This window comes from Lycium ferocissimum, chromosome 9, assembly GCF_029784015.1.
Source record: "Lycium ferocissimum isolate CSIRO_LF1 chromosome 9, AGI_CSIRO_Lferr_CH_V1, whole genome shotgun sequence".
In the NCBI taxonomy this organism is placed as follows: Eukaryota; Viridiplantae; Streptophyta; class Magnoliopsida; order Solanales; family Solanaceae; genus Lycium; species Lycium ferocissimum.
Genome location: NC_081350.1, coordinates 24440662 through 24456396, shown reverse-complemented (window position 1 = coordinate 24456396; position 15735 = coordinate 24440662). Strand labels below are relative to the sequence as shown.

General features: G+C 32.4%; 2 protein-coding genes across 2 annotated transcripts; both read right to left on the bottom strand.

The window, feature by feature from the left end:
- Positions 1–340: 340 nt before the first annotated feature.
- LOC132029977 (putative ripening-related protein 2) lies at positions 341–944 on the bottom strand. Its single transcript, XM_059419409.1, has one exon. The coding sequence runs from the start codon at positions 887–889 to the stop codon at positions 422–424; it is 468 nt and encodes a 155-aa protein (XP_059275392.1). The 5' UTR covers positions 890–944; the 3' UTR covers positions 341–421.
- Positions 945–8321: 7377 nt separating this feature from the next.
- On the bottom strand, positions 8322–12604 carry LOC132069331 (polyphenol oxidase E, chloroplastic-like). Its single transcript, XM_059462710.1, has 2 exons — positions 10962–12604; positions 8322–8939 (listed from the first exon to the last, which is right to left on the bottom strand). The coding sequence occupies exons 1-2, from the start codon at positions 12214–12216 to the stop codon at positions 8584–8586; spliced, it is 1611 nt and encodes a 536-aa protein (XP_059318693.1). The 5' UTR covers positions 12217–12604; the 3' UTR covers positions 8322–8583.
- Between the last annotated feature and the right edge of the window lie 3131 nt (positions 12605–15735).

Genomic DNA, 15735 nt, shown 5'->3' with positions numbered 1-15735 from the left:
TCTTCTACCAAGGACATTCTAACAGATAACCAAGAAAAAGAAGAGAGTGTTATTACTAGAATTTAAAAGCACTACTTGTAAATACTGCAGTCCTCTTCTACCAAGGACATTCTAACAGATAACCAAGAAAAAGAAGAGAGTGTTATCACTAGAATTTAACTTTTATACACGGATAATGTAAATGAATTTTTGAACTATCAGATTTCCTAAAAGATAATTATAAATAACATGTTCATAAAAAAAAGAGATCGTGTGATAACATTAAATTTCCTTATATTGACGGTGTACACGTAAGTTAAATCTTTATTATTGTGATAGCATAATTAAGGCAAGTGAACCTTGCTATCAATTTCTTTCACGTACTTATTGAAATGGTGCAATGTACCAAGAAAACCAATACTAAGATCATTAACTTCATTAATCAATCAGACCAGAATATGTCCATCAAACCCCACTTTGGGTCTTTTTCAGAAACACCCAAAGCTTTCCACACAGCTTCAGAAGCATCAACAATATTAGCCTTACACCCTCTACTTGTGTCACATTCATCAACAACCATGGCTTGTGTACTCATCCCATTATTTGCATAGATATTAATATTTTCAAGGCAATGTCTCCCTTTGCTGTACCATCCAGTGGATAAAGCCACCGCCGGAATTGAGTTATCGTAATATTTGCCACTACATTCTGATGGACCGCCACCTGAACCGCCTTTTTCGAAGTCGTTGATAGTTAGCATTGCCTTTATGCCACCATTTGGCTTGTACTTTTGAGCCTCCACCATTAATGTAACGTTACTACAAGCCAACAAAATAACGATCAACAAAGCAACAAAATGAACTACGCTGAGGTGATTAGTCCCCTTGTTCATTTTTGCACTAAGTATCATCCAAAGTGTTTTGAGAATTTACTACAATTTGGTATGGTTGTGTGGTGAAGAGTTGATAATAGCTATTTATAGAAAGATTTGCCGGCCAACTATATAATTGGAACTTGGAATTAAATAGCGGTTTCTTGTAAATCCAAACCATGGAACACAATGTTGCAACTCTATTTTTTGTTTTGTAGATGTGACATTTTTTAAAATTTAGGTCGTTTTAAACATGTGCTAGTAGTAAATTTTTAAAAAGAATTGAAAGTGGTGTTTTAGTACTCCTCTGTCATTGAAGTTTGGTTATATCCAATAACTTTTATGATCCATCTTAAGGTCCCTTAATTTAGAATTTTTTTAACAAAAGAATTTCTAGGAGAGCAACTCCCAGGTATTATGGACTGAAACAGAAGTCAACTTTTTGCACTTTGGGATTCGATTTGGGACGATCCAGGTATTATGCCTCAGAGAGCAGCTCAGTTCCACTAAAAATGGCTCCAGTTAATATCAATACTAGCTTAAATTGATGACAAGTGGATTGCTTTTTTATTTTGTTAATTCTAAAGATTGGATTGCTTTGGTTTAGTCCGTCTGACCGTCTTAATTGTGTATGTACGTACTATGTTTTCTTCTCCAACTAGATGGCGTATGTCCGTGCACATTTTGAATTATAGTGTATTTATGTGTATGTAATTGTGTTTGGATAGTGATTATATATATATATATATATATATATATATATATATATATATATATATATATATATATAATATGTTCAAAACACGATTAATATAACATTATAATTTGTGCTCTGTATCTAAAACTTTATTATATTACTGTTTGCTACGAATACAAAGTCTGCAAAAATTTATTAATATTTTTTAAAAGAGAAGACTTGTTTAAAAGGAAATTATTTTCCTCTTTTAGAGATAAAATAATAGCAATATTTAAGCATAAGTTGATACTTTAATTTTAATTCGATTAATTTAAAGGTGTAAAATACTTATTATTTTTTATCAAATTTTGATTTGGATAATTCTAATTTTAATTATTAAATTAATTTTACATGTTTAAAACGAAACAAAGTAGAAATTTGATTTTCTATTTAAACGAAGAACTACTATTTTTAAATTTTTGGTAAATATTCTCAGTTTAGCTCATTTACTTGTCATGTTGTCTACACAATTGTAAAGATATATGTATTGGGTAGTGATAATATATATATTTTATATTGCTAATAAACATACCTAAATTTGCACTGTCGATGCATATATATAGATGAACATTAATACATATACACAAATGTTATTTGTCTATTAAGTGGAATTATAAAAAGTAAAAAGAGTGTAAAAGTGACACGTGGCCAAAAACATAATTAATACCCGCCACTTGAAATGACACCATCTGTTGTGATGCAATTTTTATGAGCAGGGCAAAATAGGGAAAGTACGAATATATTTAATACTAAGCTACAGTAAGATTCTACTTTTAACTAATGGAATTATTCAATGGCAAGTGCTTTGACCAAATTGCCCTTGGTCGACGATTCACTTCTTTAACTCATGCTTTTATATAGTTTAGGTTTTAAAAAAGGAATTTGTCTATTACAAATTAAAAACTAAAAAAATGGAAGAAATTGCACGAATTGTCCTTCAAATGGGCTGGCAAAAATGCTGCAAATGCAGCGCGTGGTATAGAAATCCAACTGAATGAATCCATCATTATTGACTTAATGGAGGATACTTTGACAATTACATGGATATTGCTTGATTTTTTAATATGGGGTCCACATTTTTTTTTTTTGGATATTGCTTATTTTTAATATGGGGTCCATGTTTTTTTTATTTTTTATTTTTTTATATTGCTTGATTTTTTAAAATATGGGGTCCATGTTTTTTTTTTTTCAACATGAGTTCCAGGTAAAAAATAGTACCACATTTTTTTAGACTGTCTAAAAAAAAGATATATTTTTATGTTTAGAAATCATTTAACTTGAAATTTTTCCTTTTACCATTAATGAAATTATTTAAATTCACACAAATATCTATGACTTGTTTTAGACCACAAATTAGGACAGAGAGAGTACCTTTTAGTAATATAGTTATGAAATTTTTATTACAGAAAATATTATAATTCAATTAATTGAGAATATCAATAAATTATTTTACTTAGTCCGCTTCTCCCATATATGAATTTCCTGGTTTGGTTCTCTATTGAAAGATTTGAAATTTACCTTTTCTTACCGAATTTCATGCCATCATCTCTTTCTACTCAATAATACTGAAAAGCGCTTTCATGTGTCAGCATCTGCTGTAGTCTTAAATTTTTAAGTATAGACCAACTTCATCATTTTAAGAAAATATGTGTATACGTTTCTTGACCTTTTATATTTCATCTTCTTGATGTTATTCCTTACTATTTGTGTGAGACGTATGTGTTGGGTATAAGTTTTAAATCATTTGGTTTTATGACTTCTTTAGAGGTTTTTGTGTTCAATTTAAATCTTTTTTTTTTCGAACTTCTCTTCTTTATATTTTCTCTAAGCGTACCTTTACCATTTTTTGAACTTATTATCATTATTTAAATATCCTATTTTTTTCTGTTGCAATTGTCTCTTACTTCTTTACGCGGATCCCACCTTTATTTTTATTTTTTGCAATTATCTCCTAATTCTTCACGCGGACCTCGCCTTAATTTTTTTTAATCTCTACTATTATAGAAGAGTGGACCTCACCTTAAATTTGTTTTTTTTTTTTCATTCCTACTATTATAGAAGATTGGATCCCACCTTTTTTTTTTTTTTTTACAATTTTTCTACTATTAAAGAAGATTGGGGCCCACCTTATTTTTTTAATTTTTTTTTAATGACGGACGACGAAAAAGTGAGCAACTCAATCTTCTATATAGTTACTAGATGGCCTATGCCCGTGCTGCGCACGGGCCCAACACTTTGGATTATAGTGTATCTATGTGTATGTAGTTGTGTTTGGATAGTGATAATATATATATATATATATATATATATATATATATATATATATATATATATATATATATACACACACTATGTTCAAAACACGATAACATTGTAGTTTGTGATCTAAAACTTTATTATATTCGTGTTTGCTACGAATACAAAGTCGGCAAAAAATTATTAATACTTTTTAAATGAGAAGACTTATTTAAAAGGAAAATATTTTCCTCTCTTTGAGATAAAACAATAGCAATATTTAAGCATCAGTTCATACTTTTAATTTTAATTCGATTAATTTAAAGGTGTAAAATACTTATTATTTTTTATCAAATTTTGATTTCGATAATTCTAATTCGAATTATTAAATTAATTTTATATGTTTAAAACGAAACAAAGTAGAAATTGATTTTCTATTTAAACGAAGAAATACTATTTTTTAATTTTTGGTAAATATTCTCAGTTTAGCTCATTTTACTTGTCATGTTGTCTTTTGCATGGTTTTTTAAGGAAACGTCAATTAGAATTATAATTTTTCTAATTTACCTTATTCATTATTTGATCTCCATTTGATATCAATCTGTTTTCACATTTATTAGAGTAAGAATAAAAATGAAAAAGTAATTAAATTCTATCTTATTTTAAAATATAAATATTTTAACTATATTTATTTTAGTAAACATAACAAATAAATGACATGGCAGAATAGCAAATACAGTAATTAAATATCTAGATTAGATCTCAGGCTAATATAAGAAAAGAAAGGAAATTGTATGTATTTGGCTACTTAACCTTTTGAAGAAAAGTAATAATATGGGGTCCGTGTTTTTTGCTGTGTAATAATTTCATTTGCTCCCACTAATGGGTTGATACGCATGTGGCTATGAATCCAAAGATTATTGACTTGAGGGGGATACTTTGGGAATTACATGAATATTGTTTGATTTTTTAATATATGAGGTGCACTTTTTTTTTTGTTTTTGTTTTTTGACATTGCTTGTTTTTTTAATATGGGGTCCACTTTTTTTTTTTTATGAGTTTGGAGAGGGTGGGGTCCACTTTTTTTTATATTACTTGATGTTTTTAGTATGGGGTCCATCTTTTTTTTTTTTTTTTTTTTTTTTAAGAGTGACTGACGACGAAGCAGTTACACCCTGCACTTTCAATGTTACACCCCGTACGTCGGAGAAGCACTGGTTAAATTTGAATGTAAGTATGTCGAGCTATGGTTAGGTAAAATAACTTTGGAGTGTGAGGAACGAAACATTATTAAGTATATGATTTAAGTAAAGGATGAATTACGATCTCGTAAGTCGTAATCGGGAAGGACAATCTTGAAACACAAGAACATGACCATTATCAAGTATAATAAATGATAAATATCATGTAGGGGGAGTTTTGGAAGATTCCAGGACCAAGCAAATCAAAGAAAATAAGTTTGTCAAAATTTGGAACAAGTTGGCAGAATTAAGGACAGAATTTTGGGTCAATTTTGGAGGGGTATATCTCCAGGTATATGGGGAGTCTTAAGGTGTTTCAAAAGCTTAAAATGAAGTTTGTCGAGTCTAGTTTCCGACGCAACAAATCGCTCATCGATACGACGTCAGAGCAGAGAATTATGGACGTTATAAATTCGACAAGAGGAACGAAGCATAAAGATTGCTATTAATCTTGCTACATGTGCTACGGCACCGACTTTAGCACCTATAAAAGGGTTAAAAACCCCATTTTTCTCCATCATAATCTTCTAAAAATTTCCAAAAAATTCAGCCAAAGCAAGAGAGCTTATATATCACATAAAAGCGAGGATTTTGAGAGATTTCAAGTTACGGAGTAGTAATCGAGGTCCGGACAACGTGTAGTCATGATTATAGTTTTGTCTTGCGGCGGAATTGGCTTGGATTCAAGTAAATATTGAATATATTGCTTCTCTTGAAAGAATAAGGTATGAATCTCTCCTTATTAATATTAATTTCAGTTTATTTATGGAGATAAAGTTAGTACATAGTCGTATAATAAGTTGGATAGTTGAGAAACTTGGGAAACATCGGGTGAGATGTTTTATGGAGCCTATTGGTGTTGATAATGTTGTTGTGATGTTGGTATTGTTGTTGTTGTTGTTGGTTATTGGATTGTGATTTCGGGCTAGGCATATAAACAGGGGAGATGCTACCCGAATTTCGACAGATTCTAAACGGATTTAAATTAAGGGTTTAAGACGAGCGTATGACGATGAGCCTAACAATAGTATGAATGGTTATATATGTAGATTACGAGGCTACGAATGATCTTAAGTGAATTGCAAGACAGGAAGTAAGTTGGAAGTCGAGAAATTATCTTCCACGTATGTTAAGGCTAGTCCCTTTCTTTCAAAAGGCATGATTCCTATGTTATGATTCCATATATGTTTTCATAACCTTCTTACTTCCAAAAGTTAGAAGTTCATGATTCATAGAGTTCATGATTCAAAGGCATGACTTCTTTCTTGATAATCCATAAATATTTTCCAAAATGTCCCTATTTTCCGAGTCAAAGATTTATGATTCTATAAGCTTTTATGACAACAACAATGGACATGTTTTTAAAATGTTAATGATGATGCTAAAGATCAAAATGTTTCTGTGATGATTACGACGATGATGATGATTTCATGTTTAAAAGTCCCAAGCTTATGATTTCAATGTGAATATGAGAATGTTGAGTTATTTTCGTGATTTTCTTGATTTTTATTCATTGTTGTTGATCTCGCCTTATGATAATTGCTCCTTCAAGGTGAGATAGAGCGATGATGATTATTCCATAATATAATCGGAGGTTACCGACCTTACGTCACTCCGATGTATTTATGGCTTTTATTTGGCTCTCATGCATGCTTTATATATATGTATGTATTTTCACACACCGCGCCGCGCTATAGTCGGCCGGGCATGGCACGTAGATGTGCACACTACTGCAGTAGGCATGTTATGATATTGCCCAGGTTGCGGGAGGCCCGGTCGCGAGTTAATAATGATAACACCGAGCCTTAATGGCCGGGCATAATACTATATATATGACACCGAGCCTTAATGGCCGGGCATGATACTATATATATGACACCGAGCCTTAATGGCCGGGCATGATACTATATATATGACACCGAGCCTTAATGGCCGGGCATGGTACTATGTATATGTATAGAAATGTTTTTTTTAAAGGCTAAGCATGCATGACATCCGCCTTATGAGGCATTCAGATGTACAGGTTATCTCTCTTATTCCATGTTACCTTTCATAGCTATATTATGTTGTTATTCATGCCTTACATACTCAGTATATTATTCATACTAACGTCCCTTCTTGTGGACGCTGCGCTCATGCCTGCAGGTAGGCAGGGAGACGGATCTGACCCGTAGGTGTCCTATCAGCGGATTCTCAGGAGCACTCCACTTACTTCGGAGCTGCATTCTATTTGGTATTGTCCTTATGATCATTTGTGTTCTATGTAGAGGCTCGTAGACGTGTGTGTACAGTTAGATGTTTTATAGCTCCACCGGTTCATATTGTTGTATAATATATTGGTGGCCTTGTCGGCCTTATTTTGAGCTCTTGATACTTTATTGTTAGCCTTGCCGGCTTTATGATATACGTTATGTTGTGGCGACCTTGTCGGTCCGCTTATGTACATATGTGCTGAATGAGCGGATATTCCTATTGTGGGCCTTTTTTGCGTGAAGGTGTTTTTTGAGTTATGGCTTATAATGTTCAAAGTAACGGATAAGCCGGGTGGTTCCCGGCCTACTGGTCGGAGCCCGTCATACTCCTGGTAGGGGTGTGACAGAAGCTTGGGTAAATCGATACTTCTATATAGTAGAAAAATAGAAATATAATAAAGTATTTCTATTTACTTTTTAGAAGAGTTGGTAATATAAAGTATAAAACGTTATTTTTTTGCCCTTAAATAAAAAAGTGGGTGGGACCACAAAGGATTTTTTTGTCCTTAAATAAAAAAGTGGGACCAAAGGACGGACGACGATCTTGCTTATAAACCGGTTCTTCTCTATAGTAGTAAAAATGCATCACTACTTTAGCCTCTTTAATATTTTATCAATTATTTAATTTAATTAAACATATAATTCTGTTTCTTTAGAAAATAAAAAAAATTGTTTTATTAAAACCCATCTAAGTTAAATTACATAACTAGAAATACTAATAATAATACTACTCTCTCCATCTATTTTTACTTATCCTCTATATTAAAAATAGATGTCCATTTTTACTTGTCCAATTTAGAGAATCAAGACAAAATTTAACACTTAGTTCCTAATTTACCCTTATTATTTACTATATAATCACTTATCAATGCATTTATTATATTCAAAGGGTGATATAGTAAAATTGTCATTCTATTTTTGGCTCCTTAATAAGCGTGCCAGACAAGTAAAAAATGGACAGAGGGAGTAGTTAACAAATACAAAAAGATACCGAGACAAAACTCAAACTCAATACAAGAAATAGTAATCCTACATAAATAAATAAGCAAATTAACCACGTTTCAAATAAAAAAATCAATAAATTTTTAATGTGTTATCTAAAGAAATAAAAAGAATCATGCTTAATTGAATTAAATTAAGAGGAAAAGAATAGTTCAAACATTTCAAATGCAACTTTAATACTAGCTGATCTCAACAAGGAAAAGCAAATGCATAGCCGTCAAAAATGCATCATCGCTAAGAAAATCAACTTGAACGGACCATCATTCATCAACAAGATTCAAGTACAATCTCAGCAGATTCAATGGTGACAGATTCACCCCCAATTTTTGGGACCAGAGTCACTACAATATTGTCTTCATTTTCCAGGCCAATTTCTTCAAGCAACTCAGTAATGGCCAGCTGAAATTGTTTAATAGTGGCAATATGTGGTTCACTATGATTTCTCTGAATATGGGGCAAGTTAGTATAACTTCCTGAAAATTCTGCCCTGTTTAGCTCATTCCAATTCGAGTTTTCGTCAGCGTTAAGGAACACATCAAACCTCATTTGCTTTCGCACATCGTACCTGAGATTCTTGAAAGTTAACATCTCTTCTTTTGCGTATTTCTCCTGCTGAGTCCTGCCTATTAAGACATAATATAATTAAATGATTAAAAATATGTTCTTTAATTATCGTGTAAAGATGCTCAAATGACCATTATTTTGACAAATGTGTTGGAAAAAAATTCGTAACATTTGCCAAAAGAAAAGAGGTTAGTTTTTGATAAAAACGTCTCTAAAGTTGTTTTAACTTTTTCTCAAGTTCGAAACCCTCGCTTTACGACAAGGATTTGCGCTTCTAGTGAGCTCGTCGCACCTATTGTTTAGTGTGGGTTATCTCTCCGTGTGGTTTGCGAGCTATTACACATGAATGGGTTTATCACGCGCACCCGAAGGGTAGCGGCTGCGGGTTTCCATGTCATTAAAAAAAAAAAAAAGTTTTTTTAACTTTTTGCGAAAATTGAAAAACTTGTATTTCACTTGGTTGATTTTAAAAAATAATCACTTTATGCAGAACTTTAAAAAAATCCATTTAGACCCCCTAACTGAGACTTCTACCGTCTGAACCCTCCAAGACCACTTTTAGTGTGCTACTTGAACACAATTTGTTGAGGTGGCACAGTGCGTGTATCGCATTGCTTCAAAGAGCGTGAGACTCCAATTTTTTGCTTTTAACATTTTTTTAATCATCAAAAAATTAATTATAAGAAATAAACTATTTTAAATCTTTTTAAATAATAAAAAATTTCAAACAAAAAAAGAAAAGAAAACCAATCTAAATAAACCCACCCACCCTTTCCTGATCTGCCTTCAAAGAACCCATGGAGTTCACCTGAGTACCCCAAAAAAAAAAAAAAAAAAAAACAAGGACAGTTAACATATTTTTAACCCAGCATATTTTCAAACTGTTAAATAAAGAGTTCATCTAATTTGAAACTGAGACACCGTGTATTAAGAGCTTGAATGATCTTTTTATTTAACAGTTTCTTTTTTAAAAAAAAAAAAGAAAAAGAAAAGACACAATCATTAAGAGAACATAAAATCAAAGGAAAATTTGACAAACCCATTTCAAAACCCACGTAGAAATTAGAACAACAAACACAATCAAATCCACAAATAGGGGGAGACCAAAAAACAAAGAGAAACATGGTTGATTGATCTTTTTATTTAACAACAATTTCTTTTGTTTTTAAGTAATAGCTCCGAGGAACGGCGTTGTCGGAGCTTCGGCGGTGGCGCAGTGAGCAAAAATGCGGAGAAAATCTTTTCTCCCAAAATCAAAGAGATGAGATAGTGCTTGACATTAAAAAGGAAAGAAAAATTTGAACAGAAAGGGAGAAAATTGAAAAAAGTAAGGGAGTTGAAGAAGCTCCGGTTCACTTGAGAGGGAAGGCAGGGGGGGGGGGGGGTGGCGGGGTTTTTGTTTTGCTGAAAAAAAAAAAAAAAGAGAAACAAGGTTTTTTTTTTTTTTTTTTTTTTTTTTAAAGTTAATATCCACGTGTCTCCTTTTTATTTGTTATTTGGCGCGTGAATTGCACGCACTTTGTGTTTTTGGCTGCATATTAATTTTGTGTTCAAGTGGCACAATAAAATTGGTCTTGGAGGGTTCGGAAAGTACAAGTCTCAGTTGAGATATCTAAATGAATTTTACGGATAAGTTCGAGGGTCTGCCGATGACTTCAGCCAAATATTACCGTATAATTTTTTCCACCTACTGTCAGAACGAATTCGGCCTTATTTTGATAGACGAATGAACATTAGTTAAAACCACAACATTACTTTACTACTAATTCTCTTTGAACTTTTCCAGTTTTGGTACTACTTATCTTTTATAACATTATGTTACATAATTCAAATAAGAAAATATTTATACAAAGGAGTATTTAATATTTAATATTAGAACTTCCTACAATTAAATAAGGAAGGATTTAGTAAACAAAATTTAGTTGATTTAGAACTCCTAAATTTTAGGGAAGAAAACTCAATTGATGATATTTAATCCAATATGAAATATTTTAAAAGGGTAATTAAAAAATTAAAGTCTGTCAATATTCCCTTAGAATCTTCGTGTTTTTATAATAGTAAGGGTAGACAGTTGACAATACCTGAAGTTGGCCTTTGGATTGAAAATGATATGACTTTGTCCAACTTTGCAATAGGGAATATTTGGGTAGTTGGAGGAAGTAAACCTGCATTGAGCTTGGTCTTGCTTTTCTTGAGTAGCTTATAATTGCGCCATGGAGTTGGCATTGGTTGGTAATCAAATCCCATTTTCCTATTGTCCAATGAGTCACGGACTTTTACGCGAACAGGCTTCTTATTTTCGTCGTAGAAGAAGAACTCAGCATTCAAAAAATCTGGATCATCGATGTCCTTGCGTTTTCCTCCTAATGTATTCCATATTGTCCACATGCGATCTACATTCGCGTGGTGACAATAAAAAGCAGGATCTAAACCTGATGTATAGAAATTCCCCATGTCCTCACCATCCGATTTCTTGTTACCCAAATCAGAACCCACCACTGTGCCAACCCAAATGTGGACAGGAGTATGAGGGATGTTTTCAACAACTCCCTGCCCTGGTTTGGGTCCGGTTTCTATGGTATATGGCTTACCAAAAAATAGTTGTTTACATGGTGAATTGGTAACCATTTGACGATACATTAGAACCAAGTTATTGCTCATCCTTTGTAAGTCTGTTGCTTGTACATCGTCACCAAAATGAACTAGGTCCACTATTGCTTCACCGCGATGATCCTTGTTACGTCTTGGGTTGTAAAGATCAGGGTACAGATTTGGTTGATCGAACATGGGAGGCAAACGCATTCCCTTTGGATGGTCCCAATTCCAATATGGCAACGCAAAACTTGTATCATTGATTAAAGTGCCCAAGATTTTCTCGTAAAAGTACAAGTACCATCTATGGTAGGGGAAAAAAAGCCACGAGTAGTGAACTTGTAGCTCTTGGTCACCAACTTTGTACGCACCGTTGCAATAAGCACAATGGATATTGGCTTGTTGCATAAACCCACGTGGATCACTAGGGTCTTTAACGTCGAGTTCCTTCATTCTAGTCATGGCTAAGTTGAACTTAGCCATGTAATCTTCGTCCACCGCATGAGCGGCTGGACGAATACGGAGCTTCGACACGGGAGGAAACCTGTAATAAGGAATATCTTTAGGATCAATCTCTAGCTTCGGGGGACAGCAAGAATAAGGTACATTTAAACCGGGTTTAATTTCGGCGGTGCCACAATAATTAGTAGGGGCTGGAATGGGAGTTGTTAAATTAATAGTAGCACCACATAGTCCTCCTAAACCAAGAAGCATTTCTCCTATAAGGAGAATTGTCTTCAACATTTTGGTTTTGACGTTTTTTGAGACCTTGCGTGAGACTTTAAAGTAATGGCTACGTGGGAGATTAAGGATGATAAGTGGGAACGTTTTTAACGTAATATAGTATATATATCATTGGGACCCATATTATTGAGTTTTATTTTTAGGAGGTCTGTATACCATTCCTCATCCATGAAGTTCGTTCTTTCTTTTTTTTTTTTCTTTTTTTTTTTTTTTGTTGGGAAAAACTGTATTTCAACTATCTTCAAAAATTTCAAATAAAGTGCTCTCTTCTCTCTTTTATAAAATATATAATCAAACACAACTCCATCATTGACTCCAACTTCATAAATTCCAAATAAAACGAAAATATTTGGAATTTATGACCGAACGCCTACTTAATGTGACTCATCCTTTTTAATAAATTTCTGTTCTTCCTCTTTGTTTTAGCAACTATAAAAGGATATTAAGAAGTTGACGTTATTACAAGGGGGGAAATCCTAGAGTAACTTCTTATCATAATGCATAGAATCTGAATAATTATATTGTAGGAGTACATCACATGGAATTATTTTACGGAAAAGGGCCAAAATTACCCTTGAACTTTGAAAAATAGTTCATTCATACCCTTCGTTATACTTTAGGGCCAATTATACCCTTACAGTTATACTATGGGATCAATTATCTGCCTTACATATGTTAACTATTGCCACGTGGCATCATCCCAGCCCTTCAAAATTATTTTACCCTCAAATAATTTTTTTACCCACTAAAATAACTCAATCCGACCCAAAAATTTTTTTTTTCAGCAAAAATAATATGGATAATTTTTCCAGCAAAAAAAAAATAATAATTTCGTATTAGTTTGGGCTGAAAAAAAAATAATTTCGTATTAGTGGGTAAAAAATTATTTGAGGGTAAAATAATTTTGAAGGGCTAGGATGATGCCACGTGGCAATAGTTACACAGAAGGGTATAATTGACCCCATAGTATAACTGTAAGGGTATAATTGACCCTAAAGTATAACGAAGGGTATGGATGAACTATTTTTCAAAGTTCAGGGGTAATTTTGGCCCTTTTCCGATTATTTTATCATGCACAAACGGAATTTTTTGTGTGTTTTCAATTAGTGAAAAGTCCAACCTGTACACTGTTCAATTAATCCAGAGAGGATCCAGCTCACCTCCAGTTCATCATCTCTCCATTTGACTCTCTGCTGGATTTCAAGTGAGAATATAAGTTCCAAGTAATGAGATATGGTAGGAGAAATAAAAGGATTTGGCGGGGGCAGAGGAAGGGAATAAATAGAATCGTTGACTATGTTTAATTATTTTTTTAAGTTAATTAATCAACAAATCTAGCCCACTACATTATCAAGAGGACATTTAGTTTGTCACTATTTTAAGAGAGTTGCTAAATTGCCACATTAATTTGACCCAAATTTGACCACATTTATGTAAAAATCACCATAACCTCTATTATATAATTTAAAATTAAGATAAATTTTGAGAAGAAAAGATAGAAATGATATTAAGTAAGCATAAGTTATTAAATTTGACCTAAATAGTCAAATGAATTTACTTCATTTGGGCCATTGTGCCCAAAATAGTGTGGCGAAAAGACCTTTCGACTATTTTAAGGCTATAATTGAGGAAATGGAGAGATGATGCACGGGAGGAGAGCCGACTTCCTTATTAAATTTCATCATGCGTTTCATGAAGAAACAGAAAACCCAAAGAAAACAAATATTACCACTATATTAATATAAGAAAAAATGAAAAAAAATTAAAAATAGAAAGGCAACTAAAATAATATTATAGAGATAATCAATTCAAGAGACTAGAGAGGCAAATGAGGGCTTCGTTTTACCTGCCTGGAAAGGCATAGAAAAATAATTAAAGTGTTCGTGGATGTCATGTATAGAAATAATATTGGTGCTTTTACAAAAACAAAGGTACCATGCTTTGCACGAGCCCAAGACCAAAAAGCGTTTCGTTCAAACTGCACGATTACGCCATATTTACCTGGCGGCAGTTTCATCTCTTCTCTATGCGCTTTCTCACTGAATTTTTATTCAAAATTTATTTCTTTCATCATTTTTAGGGAATTGTTAGTGCATTTCTTCTTCTCCAACAACCATCAGTATCAAGTTTAATTGTGTAATAGGTACAATTTTAGTTCTCTTTCTCTAATGTAGGTTACATAATCAAGGGATCTCATTGTTTATTTTGATTATTTTTTGTAATTTGTTTGATATTGTTTTATGTAGGTTTAGTTGAAAATTATTTTCATTGACTAATGGTGAAATAATTTATAGGGCTTAATTTCTTTTAGGTTTTTTAATGTTGTAAAAGTTTTTTGGAATGAAAAATGTAGTGTATAAATAAGGTTGCGTAATGGTTTTTTATCACCATCGATTTCTGACCAAGTCGTAACCGATACAAGAAACTTAACTTAATCGAGCGGACCTTGTTCTTTTTATTCTATCAAGGGGGTCGGTGTATAAAACCAAGAGAAAATTCATTCAGGCGTTTCATGATGGGAAGAGATAACCAAAAAAATAAAAATATTATCATCTAAGGTAAATATTGGAAAAACTTACAAAAAAAAAAAAAAAAAAAAAAGAAGAAGAAGAAGAAGAAGAAGAAGGAAAAACTGAAGTATAATATTGATTCATTGTTCCTGCAGATTTTGTTGGAAAGGCATAGAAACAATATTTAAAAAGTGTTCACCGATCTTTTGGTTTCCACTCTCTCTCTCTCTCTCTCTCTCTCTTTTTTTTTTTTTTTTTTTTTTTTTTTTTTTTGTTGCAAAATTATTATGTTGCATAGTTTAAATAAGAACATATGTATACAAGGTATTTTATATCAGAAACATTTGTATATTTCAAATAAAAACATTTAGTGCACAAAATTTAGTTGATTGAACGTATACCCCGCATCATATGAGAAATTCTTATTTTTAAAACGACATAAATATTTGCAATGATGTGTTTCATTTACAAAATAGAAATTAAAAAAATCATGTTCTTAAAAATGATATATATTTATCCGGTTTAACTCTTCACGCGAATACCCATAAATACAAGCATTTACTTCATGAGATGTATAACAATTAAATAATATATTTTCTGAGATTAAAAAGAGGAGCAAATAGAGCTAAAAGGAGAATTTGCCAATAGTGATAACAAACCGACCTCATGAGGTCGGTTTTTTTAAAATAAAAACTAGGAAATAGAAATGAAGGCAAAACCAACTTCATGAGGTCCCTTTTTTTTTTTTTTTTTGGTCGAACAAACTCATTGTATTTCATCCCAACACAGTTACATATATCTTATAGCCTATAAAACAACAAAAAGCCAAGTAAAACTCTCTTTGCCTAACAGGCCACGACCACCTATTTATTTTCACTTACTATGACACCTCGTTAGACCCTATACATTTCCTACATATACAATTGTTCTATCCATTTCCTATCATTACAGGTTATTCTTCTCTTTAGCATCTCTAAGGCTCTAATCCCGCTGTCTTCTTGTATTTGCT